Genomic DNA, 18,662 nt, shown 5'->3' on the forward strand with positions numbered 1-18,662 from the left:
GAGCAAAATAAGCATAAAACTAACCAGATTAGATTGGATTCTCATAAGCAAATCTGTCACCCAATCCAATTATGTCAGTTTTAAAAATTACAGATCCAATCCAATCCGTCAAATCATTGAAACCAATTGAAATTGAATTGGATTGGATCGATCAGTTGGACGGATTGGATTAGATCTTGTACACCCCTACCTGTAGCTTTGGTTTGCTTAAATTATTTCATTTACACAAAAAAAAAAAAAAAAAATTGGAATATCTTCTTCAGATTTTGAGTTAACATTTCTGGATACTTATTTTTGCTTTTTGGGTTTATGTGGGTTTTGGTTTTGAAGGGATTTGAGTCTATTTGAGTGAATTTTTTGCTATTTTTTTAAAAATTATTAAAATTGACATTATGAAAATAAAAAATAAATTTTAGTCGTTTTTAATAAAAAGGTAATATAGTGAATTTTGTGAAAGCAATTTGAAATGTCATGAGGTGCTCATTGATTTTGTGAAAATATAAAAAACAACATGCAGATAACATAAAAAGTAACCTATAAAAAAGAACATAAAAAGTAAATAAAAAAAAGTGATCGATGAAGTCCAAAAGCGCTAGCTTCTAGACTCTCTCTCTCTCTCTCTATATGTACAAGTTGAACCAAGGCTTAGCTACAGCAGCGTGGTATTCCCTGGATCTCTCTCCCTCTCTCTCTCTCTCTCTCTCTATGTGTACAAGTTGAACCAAGGCTTAGCTACAGCAGCGTGGTATTCCCTGGATCACCACAGCCTTTTCTATTCTATCAAATATCTCTCTTCAATCACTTAATCCTGTTCAGCTGTTTATAAGCTCATTAAAACTAGCAGCAGAAGATTAAGTGAATAATGGCCACAAGTAGGAGACTAATTATTTTGAGCGTATTGGTATGCTTGTTGTTGGTTGAAGCATCGGAGGGTTCTAAGGCTAGGCACTACAAATGGGATGTGGAGTACTTCTTCTGGTCCCCGGATTGCGTCGAAAATGTCGTGATGGGGATCAACGGGCAGTTTCCGGGGCCAACCATCCGAGCCAAGGCTGGAGATATGGTGGTTGTTGAGCTCACTAACAAGCTCCACACTGAGGGAGTTGTTATTCACTGGCATGGCATCAGACAGGTACAACCTCCTCCTCTTTTTTCTTTTATTTTTAGACCAACTCGCTAAGGCAGTGTCTTCGTCTCTTGCACCTGAGTAGATCCCGCTCCTCGTACATTAGAGTAGTTTAGAATATCGATTTGTCAAAAAACCGAAATATAAAATATTTATATGTTGTTCAATGTTTTTTCAGTTTGGAACTCCTTGGGCGGATGGAACTGCATCCATCTCACAATGCGCCATCAACCCTGGAGAGACCTTCATTTACAGGTTCAAAGTTGACAAGGTAATACTTTTTTTCTTCTTTGCTCTTTGTTTATATGATTTATGAGAACAGTAATTAAATAAATAATTGATTAATATATTAACGTTGAGATGTTAATTAATTTAAATAATGAGTATACGGTGCAGGCGGGCACATACTTTTACCATGGGCACTTCGGAATGCAAAGATCAGCAGGATTGTACGGATCTCTGATAGTGGACGTGGAAGATGGGAAGAAAGAGCCATTCCACTACGACGGTGAGTTCGACCTCTTGTTGAGCGACTGGTGGCACCAAAGTGTTCACCACCAAGAAGTTGGCCTCTCTTCCAAACCTTTTCGCTGGATTGGTGAACCTCAGGTAATAATATATTTTAGGCTTAATTGCTCTCATGTTCTCGGAAACTTTACGGTAGGGGTAAAGTAAGACACAAAGCACTGATTACGAGAGTTCGGTGATAAAGTATGACACACAACATCGATTAAGAGGGTTCGGTGAGTCACTTTGACTTTAGAGACCATAAACCATAGTCCGGGGGTGTTAACAGAACAATTATTCATCAATAATATTATTTCTTAATTTTTTTAATTTTTGATTACCAAAATTAGTTCCATTTCCCCCCCTCCTTTTCATACAATAATGCTACAATAGACATGTATTTATCTATTATTAGTAATTCCTACCCATTTTGTCCTGCATGGGTTTTACATCAGTTTCCATTTCCAATTTCCCATCTATATTCACTGCCACCGTCTTTCCATATAATAAACTAATAAGATAATTGGCCTCATGTACCCAATTTCAAAATAATCCTTGTAATCTTCTTCACTTTCTTTAATTTTTTTCCTCAATTTCTTTGTTTTTTTTTTTCACATTTTTATTTCAAAATTATGCTTTTCACAAAAGGCGAAACAATTGTGGGCCAATTCCATCATCCCCGAACCATGGCATGCCAATAAAGAATAGAAATACAGCCAAAATTTTAAATAAAGAACCAATGCGTTTTAATTTTTTTATATTCTCTCTCTCTTTCATATTTTCTTTATTCGTTAGGTGGAATATTTTATTGAATTGTCTCAAAATTGTCTCTTACGCAAATCGAACCCAAATTCATTTAAGGGGGAGGAGGAGAGTTTGGCCCACTTTTACGCTGTGGTGTCACCCCATGTGCCTTTATTTTTTTCTATTCTCTAAAAACTTTTTTTTTCCTTCAATTTTTCCATATTTTGGTCCCAATTTAATATCTTTTATCAAATAAGATATCATTTTTAAACATCAGTTCATTCATTCATGTTCAAACTTGTGACTAAAATATTCTGTTTTAGGGTTTTGTAAACCTTCTTCGAAGCTACTTTCAAGATTTGTTTTGGTTTTATTGTGCACATGCAATGGCGGACCCATTTCTAGGCTTGGCTCCCCGTAGATTTTTCTTTCCTCTATTATATTATATATAACATATAAAATTTGTAATAAACAACTTATAACTAAAAAAAAATTATAATTTAAGTTAAAATTTTATTTAAAACAAATTAGACATGACTAAATTAGAAATTTTAGCTCTAAACATATATAATTCTAGTTCCGACCTTGTGCACATGAGTTGTCTTCATTTCATATGATTAATAACCAATTTTGGACAAATCATCTAACTTAAAAATAAGTGTACGTTTTCCATTTTTTCCCTATTATTGACGGGAAAATTACACAGCCAATAAATAATAGTCCTTCAAAAAGTAACATGTAAATAATAAATTAGCAGAAGTGATGATGGAGGTATGATCTGTACAGTCACCATCACTCATATAATTATAGAATTTGCCATGTGTTAGGTTAGATGGCTGATCATTGTCTCAAGTTTAAATTAAATATATTAAAAAACAAAAACAAAATAATTATTATTAAAAAAAAAAACAAAAGTATATTTTTTTCTCTTTTGTTTTGTCCATCACTTTCAAATGCGACATGTTTCACTGCATCGTTGACAGACACTGCTGATCAACGGGAGGGGACAGTACAACTGCTCTCTGGCAGCGCACTATAGGAATTCCAGTTCAAGCCAGTGCAGGCTAAGAGGAAGAGAACAATGCGCACCCCCTATTCTCCATGTGCTTCCAAACAAGATCTATCGGCTCAGAATCGCCAGCACCACTGCCCTTGCTTCACTCAACTTGGCCATTGGGGTAAGTAAAGTAAAATCTTATGTCACACTATTTTTGCACACATCATTTTTAACTTTCTTCAGTTCTTGGGCTAAAGTTGGAAGATACATACTTAGATTCCCTTTGCTATGCCATAAATTATTATCCACGAAATTTTTTTTTGAACAAAAAAGGAAAAAAGTTTATAATTACAACGAAGATCCACGTCGGATCTCAGAACCGAGCATGTCGAACTTAGTACAATAACTAGCACCGACATGTACAAGTGTTACCATAAGGATGTCGATTCTTACCCGCAATTGCTACAAAATATCTAATTTTCTTCTTTATTTCAAAAAAAAAAGAAAAAAAAGAAATTTGAAATGTTATCAATGGGTCACAATATTGGGTGGATCTATCATGATACCAACTCGACAGTAAAGTTGACAAGTCGAGGAAAAGAGAGAGATTGGTAAGACCAAAAAGCTTTAGAAGCAATTATTATGATTCTCTTGTTACATTATTTTTCCCTAGAAGCTTCCCTGCACTATGCATGGTTCATGGAAAAAGTGAATGCAAAAAGGAGTTGATTGGGTGGGCATATGGTGGCGACAAGTTTATGATAATATTTGAAGCAAAATGTGCCTAAGAGGATTAGTGTTATTTGATGACAGCTCAATAAATCAGTTAGTGGCTTCCACGTATTCCTCATAAAACGACAACTTCATGTTCGACTCCCTCGCCTTTTTCACAGAGAAATTATTACATAGGACTAAAATATCGTTACGTGTCGCTCGTTCATGTGTTACGAAATTAATAGACGACATAATTAAGAATTCTCACGTTGAGAAATTATATCACACGACTATACTTGGGTATACCATACTATAAGTATATATGTAATCATGCGCTTAATCAAGTACTTAGTTGATCAAATGGCTGAGTTTTGGGAGTGGTCTATTTGTATATAGAAGCAAACTGACCACATATAACTTAAAATTTGAGTAATGCATAGAATTAATATTATAAATAATGTCTAATATCATAAAGCTGGGGCATATGGGTCATATCATAAAGCAATAGTTGTGGACCGTGGTACAGGTGTTGTTATTTTTTTATTTTAAATAAGAAGAAAACAAGTAGCATGGCGCATGGGTCATATCACAAAGCTTGCTTCTTCTTTTTTTTGGTCTGATTAAAGCTGTTTTCTGAGTAGCTCTGTGTCTGCGGTGTGATATTGGACCCATGATCAGGGCACGTGATTCTTTAATTTTTTTTATTTTTATTTTTGTTTCTGATGGCGTGGCTGGTTGCTTATCATGAATTTTAGCACGTGATATCTCTGCTAAGGGTATCTACTATATTTTACTCGCAGAAGGAAGCAGCATATCTAGCCGTACATGCTCTATAAACTTCAAGTTATGAAATCCAAGGCACTCTAAAATCGCTCTGAAAATCACATGCAAACAAACACATACATTCTTCTTTCCTTTTTCTTTTTGTTGTCAGAACACATACACACATATCCACATAAACAATAGTTTATGCAGTTTGACTAAATTTTCATTTTGGTCCATGAGTTTCGATTGATTTCGGTAATTTGATATCCAATTTAAAAACATATCCAAATTTCATGAATGAGTAAGCTTATGTCCTTTAGGTAGAGGGATATTTTGGATGGAAGTTTCGATGCGTCCTTAAATTACGATGAATATCAAACTACATGTGATAGATCTAATAGAGAAAATATTTTTATTGGGATCAATTCTTATTAGGTGTATGTTTTGTTAATTAATAATGTTCAATTTACGTTTTGTTTATAATCATCGATTTTTATTTTGTAACATCAACAAATATGAACAATGTACTATATACAAGCTATAAGAGAGTAATATAATGTTGTTATCTTTTATGTGTCATGTAGAATCACAAAATGGTGGTGGTGGAAGCCGATGGAAACTATGTGCAGCCATTTGCTGTGGATGACTTGGACATCTACTCAGGCGAGAGCTACTCAGTGCTCATAACCACCAACCAAGACCCTTCCAACAACTACTGGCTCTCAGTTGGAGTGAGAGGAAGAGAACCAAAAACTCAACAAGGCCTCACAATCCTAAACTACCACCCAAATTCAGCATCAAAGCTTCCAGCTTCTTCCCCTCCTGTCACTCCTCTGTGGAACGATTACAGCCACAGCAAGTCCTTCACCAACAAGATCTTCGCCTCAATGGGGTCCCCGAAGCCCCCGAGAAACTATGACCGTCGGATCACCCTCCTCAACACCCAGAACAAGCTCAACGGCTACACCAAGTGGGCTATCAACAATGTGTCCCTAACCCTACCACCCACCCCTTACTTGGGGTCCATTAAGAATGGGTTGAGAAATGCATTTAACCAGGAAAACCCACCAGAGAGCTTCTCTAATGATTATGATGTGATGAAGCCGCCTGTAAACCCTAACACAACAACTGGAAATGGGGTTTACATGCTTGGCATGAACACAACGGTCGATGTCATACTTCAAAATGCCAATGCCCTAAGCGCCAATGTGAGTGAAATTCACCCATGGCACTTGCATGGGCATGACTTTTGGGTTTTAGGGTATGGAGAAGGCAAGTTTTCGACGAAAGACGAGAAGAAACTCAACCTGAAAAACCCACCATTGAGGAACACAGCAGTGATCTTTCCTTACGGGTGGACGGCTCTTAGGTTTGTGGCGGATAATCCAGGAGCATGGGCCTTCCATTGTCACATTGAGCCTCATTTGCATATGGGCATGGGAGTGGTCTTTGCCGAAGGCATCCAGCATCTCAACAGAATACCTCTTGAGGCTCTGGCTTGTGGTTTGACTGGGAAAATGCTCATGACGACAAACAACCACAATTGAGATTAACTAGTGTAATTATAGTTAAGCAGCCGTGCAATTCTAGCATTATTGTTACTGCTACTTGTTTAATGTTTATGTACTATTAATTTAATAATTTTAACATGTATTGTAAGTCGAGTCAGTTATTTTAGATTAATTTGTGGAAATATTGTGTTTGCATATGAAGTATTTGCAATCAGCTTTTACACTTTGCGCGACGAAGAAAATTTCGTCGTGCAAATTACATTGTAGTCGTACAAATTTTAGTGCGACAGAAACTTCGTCGCGAAGAATCCGCCGCACAAAGATCATGAAGAAAGACTTTGCGCGACGAAAAATATTGGTCGTGCAAAGTTTTGCTCGACGAAAAACATTGGTAGCGCAAAGTCTTAAAAATAAAATAAAATAAAATAAAAATTCCCGCGTCTCATTTTTGGTACCCGCCCAAATTTTTAGAGTTTTGCGCGACAAATACTAATGTTGCGCAAATATTTGCGTGAAGCGAAGAAATATTTTTTGTGTTTTAATTTTTTTTTTGACTTTTTGTTTTATTATTTCTTTAATATTAATTTAATTATTTGAATTTTTACTTTTTAAATTTAATTTAATTGTATGATTTTTTTAATTACTTTAATTTAAATTGACATATTCAAAATAAAATTACATATGAAAAATAGTGATCAAATTATCCAATAAATATATATATAATTTTCAAAATGCACACATAAATTAACAAAGTACAATAATAAGATCCTAATACAAGAGTATTGTGGTGGTAATGGCGAATGATATGTTTTGATAGCTTCCTAATCCTCAACTTTAGTAGTCAAAGTGTCGATGATTCCCTACAAAAAAACAAATATGGTCAAATAACAACAACAACAACAACAACAAAAGGCATAATTTCCCCTAAAATTGTTATACCACAAATCCAACCCAAACTCCAATCCCTCCTCTTTACTCAACCCCAAATCCCACACAAACTCAAAACTAACTCCAAAAGCACATATGAATGAAAAAAATTTAAAATTGGGAGAGAATATACCTTTTGGCAAGATTGAGAGTGAGTGAGAATGAGAGTGAGAAGTGAGTGTGAGAGAATTAGAGAAGATAGTGATAGAGAGAGAGAGAAGATAGTGATAGAGAGATGAGAGAGTGAGTGTGAGTGAGAGATAGTGAAAAGGGAGATGAGGGAGTGAGTGAGAGTGAGAGATAGTGAAGACAGAGATAAGAGATTAAGTGAGAGGAGTGAGTGTGAGAGAAAGGGTGGGATTTGGGGAGAGGGAAAGAGAGAGAAGAGGTAAGAGTAGAGAAAGACATTGAGAAAATGGTGGAAGAGTTATTTTAGTTTTAAAAACCGTATCACTTTGCGCGATGAAAAGTATTGTTGGTCGCGCAAAACATATTGATTGCGCAAAGTTTTGCGCGACAAATATTGGAATATTGGTCGCAAAGTCTAAAAAATTATTAAAAAAATCCCGTCCAATTTTTGGTACCGCCCAAAATTTTAAAATTTTTGCGCGACGGAAAATATATATTGGTCACGCAAAGTCTAAATTTTTTTTAAAAAAATTTCTGCTTCCCATTTTTGGTACCCCCCCCAAATTTTTAGAGTTTTGAGCCACGAACTGGTGGTCGCGCAAACTTTTGAGAGACGAAAAATTGGTTCGTAGTACAATATTTTAAAAAATAATTGTTCTGAATAATAAAAAATAGAATAATTTTATTTTACGATTTAAAATATAAATAAGGTTAAAGCTACTTAATAAATATATATACTATTCAATTTCTTAAGTGTTATACATACAAAATAAATGAATTTAAAGCTACTTAAAAAATAAATATATATATATATACACACCATTCAACGATCCAGCCGTCAGACTTGTTTGTACATACTTCAAGATCGTATACCCCAAAAATCGCAAAAAACAAACATTCAGAGATCTAGTAACGGGACAAAACTTTTTTATGGTTATAAATGAAAAATCATGATTTAACGGTTATTTTAACTCCGATTTTGATTATTTTTTTACAGCTACACTCCTTGACCCTATATGAATACAATGACTGAATTTGATCTTCAATTTAAAATATTTACACTAGTGGATACTACAACATCTTATGTTATATTTAATGAAAGTATAAATAAGCTCTTAATTGTTAGTGAAAATATTGTTTTGATGACATACGCATTCTACGAAACTAGTTTTAATGATCCAACCGTCAAACTTTTTTGTTTATACTTTGAGATCATATACGCCAAAAATCGGAAAAAAATAAACATTTAGAGATTAAGTAACGGGACAAAACTTTACGACGGTTATAAATGAAAAATCGTGATTTAATGGTTATTTTAACTCCATTGATGATTTTTTACAATTACACTCCTTGACCCTATATGAATACAATGACTGAATTTGATCTTCAATTTAAAATATTTACACTAGTGGATACTAAAAAATCTTATGTTATATTTAACGAAAGTATAAATAAACTCTTAATTGTTAGTGAAAATATTGTTTTGATGGCATACGCATTCTACGAAACAAGTTTTAATGATCCAACCTTCAAACTTTTTTGTTTATACTTTGAGATCATATACGCCAAAAATCGAAAAAAAATAAACATTCAGAGATTAAGTAACGGGACAAAACTTTTCGACGGTTATAAATGAAAAATAGTGATTTAATGGTTATTTTAACTCCGTTGATGATTTTTTATAGTTACACTCCTTGACCCTATATGAATACAATGACTGAATTTGATCTTCAATTTAAAATATTTACACTAGTGGATACCACAAAATCTTATGTTATATTTAACGAAAGTATAAATAAACTCTTAATTGTTAGTGAATACATTGTTTTGATGGCATACGCATTCTACGAAACTAGTTTCAACGATCCAACCGTCAAACTTGTTTGTGTATACTTCGAGATCATATACGCCAAAAATCGGGAAAAATAAACATTCAGAGATCAAGTAGTGGGACAAAAATTTTCGACGGTTATAAATGAAAAATCACGATTTAACGGTTATTTTAACTCCAATTTTGATGATTTTTTTATAGCTACACTCCTTGACCCTATATGAATACAATGAACTAGTTCGATCATCAATTTAAAATATATATTTTCTAACAAAAACCTAATCCGAACAACAATATTTTTCTAACAAAAATAGGATCCGATCTAAAATAATAAATTTAAAGCTACTTAATAAATATATATACCGTTTAATTTCTTAAGTGTTATGCATACAAAATAAAAAGCAAAAATAAATTGATTTAGGCGATGAAATGTTTGGATTACGTCATGCAAATATTTTAAAAATAATTTTTTTTAAAAATTTATTTTTATAAGGACTTTGCGCGATGAAAATTATTGTTTCGTCGCACAAAGTCACTTTGAGCGACGATGTATTGTCATCGCGCAAAAGTTTGTCGCGCAAAGTCACTTTGCGTGACAAATTATTTTTCGTTGCGCAAAATTTGGTCACGCAAGACTTTGAGCGACGATGTATTGTCATCGCGCAAAAGTTTGTCGCACAAAGTGACTTGGAGTGACGAATTATTTTTCGTCGTGCAAAATTTGGTCGCGCAAGGGTTTTCTTTTACTAGTGTCACTACATAAAATAATAGGGCTATAACTTTGGTGTTTTCAATCTCTCTGGCTCACTAATTTTTCTCTCTTGGAGAATTTCTCTCTTCTCACTCTCCTTTCTTTCCTCTCACTTTTCTTTCTGTCTTTCTTCCTTTCTGCCTGGACTCTGATTTTCTTCTCTGATGGTGTTTCTTATTACAATGAAGGAAGGAAGTCCATTTATAGGGAAAGCCTCTTGGCTTGCTATGGATGTGCAATTATCTCTTCCAATATGTGGACTCCACTTCTACAACACCTTCATCATTAACTTTACCCACCAGGACAACAAGTCTTCATTCTTCCTTTATTTCAAAATGTGTGGACTCCACTCTAGACTTTACAACATAATATAATTTGTAGACTTTACAACATAATATAATTTGTAGAGTGCAGTTTTCCTCACCAACTTAAATCAAGGTATATGCTTACCAATCTCGTCAAAGCTTGCAACCTACCCAATAGTGTATGTAACCATCGTTAAGTTTATCAACAATAATGTTACTCTTATCACATTTTTATACCATATTCTCATACTAATGCAGGGTTGGCGGCAAAAAACAGGTAAATTAGGGGCCATTATCTCCAAGTGCAAGGAGAGACCTGAAAACCCTAGATTGCTATGTTTCTCGTACCACCCTGAAAATCAGAGAACTAGGAACAAAAGCAACAATCTCTCAAGAAAAAGGCACTTAACACAAAGAGAGATGAAACTCCTTTGAAATGGTTCAATTATGTATTCAAAAAGTATGATTACATATTCATATTATAAAGCTGTATACAGCCCCCAGCTTAAGGTCACGAAAATGTAACTGAAAATGGATTCATTGCACCCACAATTATTAGAAATCATAAGATAAACCCTTGATTATGACACCATTACAGAAGTGCTTATTTAATGTTTAGTGCTTGTTTACTTATGTTTATCCCATTGATCCATGAATGCCAAAGTCTACACGTCTACATCATCCTCTCCTAGTGGGAGAAAATTGGCCCTCGAATTTGAATTGTCATCAAAGTCACCATCTGCATGAAAAAGAAACAAATGCTTGACATTGAATAATTCGAAGTACGAATGTGGCTAGGTAACTTCAGACGGCAGGCATTAGGATTGATTTTAGCAACAATTTCATACGGACCAATCTTTCTTGCTGACAGCTTGTTGTAGTCACCAGCTGTAAAATAATCTTTGGTCAGGACAGCCCAAACAAATCTCCCACATTGAACTCAACATGACGTCGTTTAGTGTCGGCATGCGCCTTGTATTTAAGGGTATACTCTTCTAGCCGAGTTTGAGTTAGTTTGTGTTCCTGTTGCATTTCCTCAATAAAATCCTCAGCTTTTCCGTGAATTCTAGTCTTGCTTAGAACCGAAAGTAAATCAAGTGGGGCTCTAGGAACCATGCCATAAACAATAAGGAATGGACATCCCAGTGCTTTGGTTAACTGAACAGTTGAATGCAAACTCAACCGTACACAACTTCAGATCCCAACGTTTTGAGATTGTCCCTTACCAAGCAAAGCAATAGATCGCCAAGAGAACGATTAACAACTTCAGTTTACCCATCTGTCTAAGGATGATATGAGCTACCAAAGTTCAGTTGAGTGTTAGCCAGCTTCCACAAACTCCTCCAAAAATGACTAGTAAATTTATCTCGGTCAGAAACAGTGGGGCTGGGAAGTCCATGGAGTTTATACGCTTCACGAAAGAACAACTGGGCAACTTTCAAAGCATCGGTTGTCTTCTTGCATGCTATAAAGTGAGCCATCGGTTGTCAACATTCCGGCTATATGAAGAGTCTTGATAAAACTCCTAAAAAGAACAATTGAAAAACAAAAAAAGAGATACAAAGAATAATATGAGAAACCTCTAAATCGCACGGAACTTGTCTAAGATGCTAAGTAAACAAGAACGTTACCCTAAAACAATATTAACACAAGAAAATTTAATTAAAAATATTAAGTTAAAATATATTTACTAATAATATATATTATCTGATAAATATTTATTATATTAATAAATATCAATAATTAAAAACAAAAAAACACTAGGGGTCTCAAAGTCACTAATTTTGTGACATTTGGACCCCCCCCAAAATCCTATTCTAGTCACATATACCTAGGGGTGAGCACGGTTCGGTTCGGGCCGATTTTTGCCTCAAATTGGAATCGTAATCAGTACTATTTACCTGCTTTGATTCGGTCTGATTTTAATAATTTTTTATTTATAAAACTGTCTAGTTTGGGTTGAACCGGTTTCGGTCATGTTCGGTTTTGAACCAGATTATTATTATTATTATTTCAAATTATTTTTTAATACAAATTTCAACTGAAATTTTATTTTTTTGGCTTGATTAACAAATTATCCAATTTCATACAAAAAGAAATATTGGGGCTAGAAAAAGAGATGTTTTGAAATTGAGCTTGGGTAAATATTATTTATGAGATTAAAAATATAACATTGGATATAAATAAATATTAAAATTATGTATTTTTTAATTTGGCCAATCTGGTTTGGCTCGGTTTGGTTTGTTGGGATATAAAACTGGAACGAGAACCGGTTAGAATTGATTCGGTTTGGTTTTTTAAATTGGATTTGACTTTTTGGTCAACACAATTTTTTTTCGATCCGGTTTGGTTCGGTTCTTCGGTTCCGATGCCCACCCCAACATATACCTGGTGATAGGGGCAGATTCATAGAGTAGAAAGGGTGGTCAATTAACCCCTAGAACCCCGAAATCCGTCTTATGAGAGGAAAAAATTGACCCCTGCAATATGTTTGATAAAATGCCTAAGGGACGCGCAGAGCCCAGCAACTTCTTTTATTTTTTCTTTCCTCGACGTACAAACTATGTCGTTCCACTTAAGTTTGACATCAGACGAATACAGACGACCGAATTGGTAAAACTAACTGAAGAAACTTTGACATCAGCAACAGCAGAAATACGTCCTCTAATAATAATCGTTTTCTCTGTGCTGTTTAAAGTCAGTCCCTTTGCTCTCTTTAGTGATCTTTCTGCACATATTCATTCTTCGTTCTTCTTTGGGCCTTCTAATTTCTATAGCTAATTGTTCCCAAGGAACAAAATTTCTGTTCTTTTTTTCAATCAACAAAGTAGGGTGATTTTGTTCTGCCATTTTTGGAAAAAGTATGAAGAATCCAGAATGGAAATAGAAATTCACTGGAACAATGCTCTGCTGAACAAACAATTTTGTGCCTATTTGAAATTCATAATAATCTTAACATGCACATTTTTTTAATATGCTCTGGAAGGGAAAGTCCTTATTAAGATGATTTTTTTTACATGTTGACCCCCGGAATGAAAATTCCTCGATCCACCACTGCCTGGTGAAATATGATTTACTTTCTTCTTCCAACTAAAACTGAATATTTACCTTGTTTTCCTTGAATTTTGTTTCCATATCTAATACTTCCTTCCTTTACGAAGGAGAAAATAGTCAAAGCCTGGAGTCGGAATACAAACCTTTATACCACACGAGAGAAATATCAGTGTTTCCAGTTACTCTATATTTCAAAGATTCGGAGCGCATGTTAATTGGGATGTTAATTGAAAACTCATAGCAATTCAGGCAAGAGCGCTGAAATGTTGTTTTCTTTTCCCTTTTGAGCTCTGTAAACAAAATATATTTTAAAAATAAATCAATAGGAATTAATTTGACACTGAAGAAATCTGTGAACTATATATTGCTTGGAGGAGATGTCAAAACATAAATGATTCCATTCTTATTAGTTAATGGTAATTAATTTATTGTTACAACAGCAAACTAAAAAGGAAAAAGAAAAACCAAAATAAACATAGAAGCCACCAACTACAAGGTTAGGGCTAGGGCTAGGGCTAGGGCTAAGGCTAGGGGTAGGAGCTATGTCAATGCGAAAGGCATGGGACAGAAGGCAAAGAGAAGGAAGAGGTGCCATAGGCTAGGGGTAGGAGCTATGTCAATGCGAAAGGCATGGGACAGAAGGCAAAGAGAAGGAAGAGGTGCCATGGGCATTGTCGCAGTAAGCATAAGACCTCTTGTTTGGAAGATCCGATTTTATGCTCACGTTGTTCATCACAATGTTTGTGCATCCGCCCCCTGCGCAGGCCAAAGTTATGGCTTTCTCATCTGTGCAAGTTCCTTTTATGTTTCGGTATGTCACATCGCTAACTTGTACCGACTGCACAATCAAAATCACTCTAATTAGTTACAAATCATATCATATTGCTCTATTTAAAGAATCAATTTATTATGTTATTTTATTTCACCTTGCTTATGTCTGTTGCTGAAGTAGGTCGTTTATCGAAATAGTGCTGGTCTATTATGATAGGATTTTTGGTGTCTTCAAATGTGATCCCCTCGAAAGTGATCTTCCTAGCATATCCCGATCCGCCCTTCATTCGATTAGTACAAAAATCACATTAGTTACAAAATTAATTAAGTTACTCTCTCATTCAATTCAATTTGATACGCATGTCTCACTTACTTCCCATGTCTTGATTCTCACTCCATTTGTTGTCCCCTTGAAGGTGCAATTGCTCACTTGCACCTCTTCCACTTGACTGTATTCGCCATGTTGACCTAGACTTCCAATACTACCATACATATATACACACACATACAAATCAGATAATTTATTATTAATTAATAACTAAACCATTTTCATGTAATTAAAATGACCGAATGATTACCTAATACCATGGCCTGGTCCGCATTTAATATCCCTAATCTTGATATAAGATGAACCGCTATTGATGGCAATACAATCATCACCTATATAGATAGCAAAACAAATAATAATTTACACCAATACCACCATAAACTGAAACTAATTAAGAAAAGGTTTACCATATATAATTACCAGTTGCTATATGAGAAGATTGAATTGTGACTCGGGTTGATCGGGAAATATCAATTCCATCTGTGTTTGGACTGTCTTTAGGAGCCCAAATTAAGAGACCGAAAACTCGGGGGCCATTGCAGCCACAAATGCTTATATGATTTTTAGGGCTATTAAAAATTGCCAGACGACTCAATTGGAAGCCATGACATTTGTTGAAATGGAGAGCCTGCACCACCATGCATTAATTAATAAATATTAATTCTTACTAACAGTTTAAACTTCAATTTTAGATGACAAAAAAATAATAATTTACGGTTCGGATCATTAACATACAGTTGGTCTTTGACAGTCCTTGCTGCTACCGCAAGCTTTCCACCAAACGGCGCCGTTTCCGTCAATTCGACCTCCTCCATTGACTGATAGACCTTGTACATCCGAAAAATGAATCCACATCTCCTTGTTTGTCCATGCACCAATGTTATTCGGTGCAACAATACTCCCTTGTATCTGTAAAACATACAGAATTTGTAAATAAAAGTAATAGGAATACAGGCATCAATTATTATTTTAGTTTTCTTTAGTTAATGTGAATTATCGACATTTGTTTACCTGAAAATTTACGTTACTAGCCTTGCAAGGCCCTTCAAACGCCACAGCATTTAACAAGAATCTTTTGCCCTTTGGTACCACCAGGGTGAGGGTGCCTTGAGTTGATGATGCACACATAGCTTCCCATGCCTTGAGGAAGGCCTTTGTATCATCTACTAGGCCATTCCCAACAGCTCCGTAATCTACCACATTGAAAGTATTTGTTTTTGCTTCCCATGCTTCCAGGAAGGCCTGCTTTCAGTTGCACAGTCAAGAAGAAGAAAATTCATTAGAAAATAGAAAATTCTATGGGGAAAAAAAAGAGAGAAAATGAAGAACTGTGTACTTGTGGATCATATTCTTCAGTTTGGGCATTCGCACGATTGAATGAGTCTCTTGTTGTTGATTCAGTCTCCCATCCTTCTCGGAAGGCCTCCTTTTAGTTGCACAATTAATACAAAACATAAAATTTAAAAAAAACGCAAATTAGATCAATGAAAAAAAAAAAAAAAAAAAAAGAGGATGAAGAAATAGTGTAAATATACTTGAGAAAAACCCTCATCATCAGTTGGGGTGTTGTGATGAACAGCACCATAATCAAACAAATCGAAATCATCTGGCACGACTCTTCTAGCACTACATGAACTATTAGGTGAAGCAATTAGCCAAATAGTTAGGACCAAAACGGTGGCGGTAAGCGGGACTTTCATTTCTAATGGGTTTAGGGTTTAGGGTTTAGATCGACAAAGAAAAAAGGGCAAAGCTTTGGAGCTCTAAAAATAACTCAGATCACAGTGAAATGTCAGTGGGAGGTGAGCTATATATATAATGTGTATAGTGCATGCATGCATTTGATCAAAACAACGAAAAGTAGAAAGAAAAAAAAAATCAATCAAATCAACCAATCAATTGAGAATTCAAATTCTTTCCTCTCTTTTTGGTTCTTCTTTCTTTCTTTCGTCAACCCTAACCGAAATACTTCTTCTGATTAATCAAATTTTCCATGTTGAAGTGTTGATTTATAAAACGTGAAACTAAATGAGCTCCAAATATTATGGCAATGATTTATTTTTAATTAATTGCATGTAAACCAAATAAATATTTGACTTCCAATACGTATCTTAAGTTTCCAATAAAATATTGCTTTTAATTGATAGCATCATTTACTTTGGGTAAAATAAGCCGTATATTCTCTATCTCCACTGCATTTGGCTACATTGCCTTAGCAAGGTCTTGTGGCAGATGTTGTATTGTATTGGTTGTATAATGTGTATTCTAGTCTATGTTTAGTTGTTGGAAAATTGATTGACTTTATTGATGATTGATGATTACCAGAATTCATGGTTTATTGATTCTGTAGTGGAATATTTATTGGTAATGTTTTTGTTTTAGTCAACCATTTGTCGTTGCATAATGCATTAAAAGGAAGTGGACCAGAAAATGGCCAATCTTCAATCACATTTATTAACCAAATTAGCCATAGTTTTTTTTTTTTTTTTTAAACGACCGAATTAGCCATAGTTGGAAATTGCAAAAATTGTATATATCGAAAGAATAATGCTACTCTTGTCACATTCACATGCCACCTTATGTGCCATATAAGGTGATATGAGAATGTGATATACAAATGTGGTAAGAGTAGCATTATTCATACCAAAATAAATAAATAAATAAATTGCAAAAATGTCTTTGGGCTAATAAGCCAGTCAGCTCCATTTAAAAAAAATAAATAATAATAACAACAACCATGTTGACTAATGTTAGGCCTTCTCCAACTCATGAGGGGCTAAACCCAAATTTTCCCCCTCTAAAAAGTAACTATTTGGATTTTGCCCGGACTCAAATCGTTTTTCCTCCCAACCCTCCAAACTCAAATTTTAAGGCCGCACCTTTATTAAATTGTTTAAGAATGATTTTAAGTATTTTTTTTATGGATAACTTTTCTTCATTTAATCTTTTTAAATAACTTCATACTTTAATTTTTTGAACAATTTGACCTTAAAAAATTGAAATTATACAAATATAATGTTTTTGGTAGATTATTTTAGAAATGAGTGGGTAATTATAGAGTTTGGGGTGAGTTTTGATGTTGGATCGGATTTAGATTAAGTTAAAATATTATTTTGATCTTTGGATTTAAATTTCAACCACTAGATCTTTTATTTTTTTTTTAACGATTAAAATAGCTTAGATTTAATATATATAATTGATTTAAGTTAATATTAGAATAAAAAAATAATAATAAACAAATAACATCACTACAAGCCAAAGACAACATCTTTCACATGGGCTGTTGGGGGGGCCTAGCAAAGGAAAGCTTGCACATGGGCTGCTGACGCAACAAGTGGGCTCCACTAATTTTTTTAGGTTCAGGCAACATTTGGACTGCTATTTAGGTTTTCCCAAATTTTGGGCCATTCATTTTCTTGGGTTGGGAGAAGTTTTGGGCAATAATTTGGGATTTTTTGGGTTTGGTTTCATGGGTTGGAGATGGTCTTATGGATCTAACTTATAATTTGGGCTGACTCATTTGCTTTATGAGTTCTTTTTAGACCCAACTAGATAATTAAGTATAGCAAGAATTCTACAGTGATAGCCTTATATATGGCCCTTAGGCCCTAATCTCATTGGATCAAATTGGTTAGTTTGATCCAACGGTCAAGATATATGACCTCACCTAAGGGCCATATATAAGGCCCTCACTATAGAATGACTCCTAAGTATAGTGATATTTTGCAGATGTCTATTAGGCCAGTTGGCCATGACATTGAGTCCACTCTTTTGCACCCAAGTTCAAAATCTCATACTCATAAATTAGATTATTTTAGAGTATTTTAAACTATAACTTGTAAATAAAAAAATATAGTGATATTTATATGGCTTATTTACTGTTTCACACCTTAGAACTCGAGTTCGCTCTCACTTAACCACCTGAAACTCAAATTTCCTCACTTTACCCCCTATTCTCCCACTCCATCTCAAATGTTACCCTCTCCCCTCTAAGCGATCTCATTTTCCAGTTAAATGACTTTTCTTTCTCTCTCTCTGTTCTCTCTCTCTCTCTCTCCCGTCCCCAACCCAACCACCCCACCCCATCCTCTTATTCTCTTTTTTATCTTCTCTATCTTCTCTCCCATCCCCTTCCCAAACCCAAACCCAACCCCAGCGCATCCCACCCCTTCCCTCCCTCTACCTCTCTCACTCTCACTCTC

At 34.8% G+C, this 18,662-nt stretch overlaps 2 protein-coding genes across 2 annotated transcripts; one reads left to right on the forward strand and one right to left on the reverse strand.

Annotated features, from left to right (window-relative positions):
• Positions 1 to 630: 630 nt before the first annotated feature.
• LOC103330351 (L-ascorbate oxidase-like) lies at positions 631 to 6,546 on the forward strand. Its single transcript, XM_008232919.2, has 5 exons — positions 631 to 1,132; positions 1,305 to 1,397; positions 1,523 to 1,735; positions 3,361 to 3,555; positions 5,438 to 6,546. The coding sequence occupies exons 1-5, from the start codon at positions 863 to 865 to the stop codon at positions 6,398 to 6,400; spliced, it is 1,734 nt and encodes a 577-aa protein (XP_008231141.2). The 5' UTR covers positions 631 to 862; the 3' UTR covers positions 6,401 to 6,546.
• A 7,382-nt stretch (positions 6,547 to 13,928) lies between these two features.
• Positions 13,929 to 15,725, reverse strand: LOC103330555 (putative polygalacturonase At3g15720). The gene is made up of 7 exons (XM_008233153.3): positions 15,472 to 15,725; positions 15,196 to 15,369; positions 14,881 to 15,088; positions 14,711 to 14,792; positions 14,506 to 14,614; positions 14,288 to 14,413; positions 13,929 to 14,199 (listed from the first exon to the last, which is right to left on the reverse strand). The coding sequence occupies exons 1-7, from the start codon at positions 15,586 to 15,588 to the stop codon at positions 13,978 to 13,980; spliced, it is 1,038 nt and encodes a 345-aa protein (XP_008231375.2). The 5' UTR covers positions 15,589 to 15,725; the 3' UTR covers positions 13,929 to 13,977.
• Between the last annotated feature and the right edge of the window lie 2,937 nt (positions 15,726 to 18,662).

This window comes from Prunus mume, linkage group LG1 (genome assembly GCF_029339155.1).
Source record: "Prunus mume cultivar Tortuosa linkage group LG1, ASM2933915v1, whole genome shotgun sequence".
In the NCBI taxonomy this organism is placed as follows: Eukaryota; Viridiplantae; Streptophyta; class Magnoliopsida; order Rosales; family Rosaceae; genus Prunus; species Prunus mume.

Coding starts and splice junctions, on each gene's coding strand:
- LOC103330351 (XM_008232919.2), top strand. CDS start 863: ATGGCCACAAGTAGGAGACTAATTATTTTGAGCGTATTGGTATGCTTG. Junction 1,398..1,522: donor ACAGGTTCAAAGTTGACAAG/GTAATACTTTTT, acceptor TATACGGTGCAG/GCGGGCACATACTTTTACCA. Junction 3,556..5,437: donor CACTCAACTTGGCCATTGGG/GTAAGTAAAGTA, acceptor TGTGTCATGTAG/AATCACAAAATGGTGGTGGT.
- LOC103330555 (XM_008233153.3), bottom strand. CDS start 15,588: ATGTGTGCATCATCAACTCAAGGCACCCTCACCCTGGTGGTACCAAAG. Junction 15,089..15,195: donor AGGACTGTCAAAGACCAACT/GTATGTTAATGA, acceptor ATGGTGGTGCAG/GCTCTCCATTTCAACAAATG. Junction 14,615..14,710: donor GGACCAGGCCATGGTATTAG/GTAATCATTCGG, acceptor TATGTATGGTAG/TATTGGAAGTCTAGGTCAAC.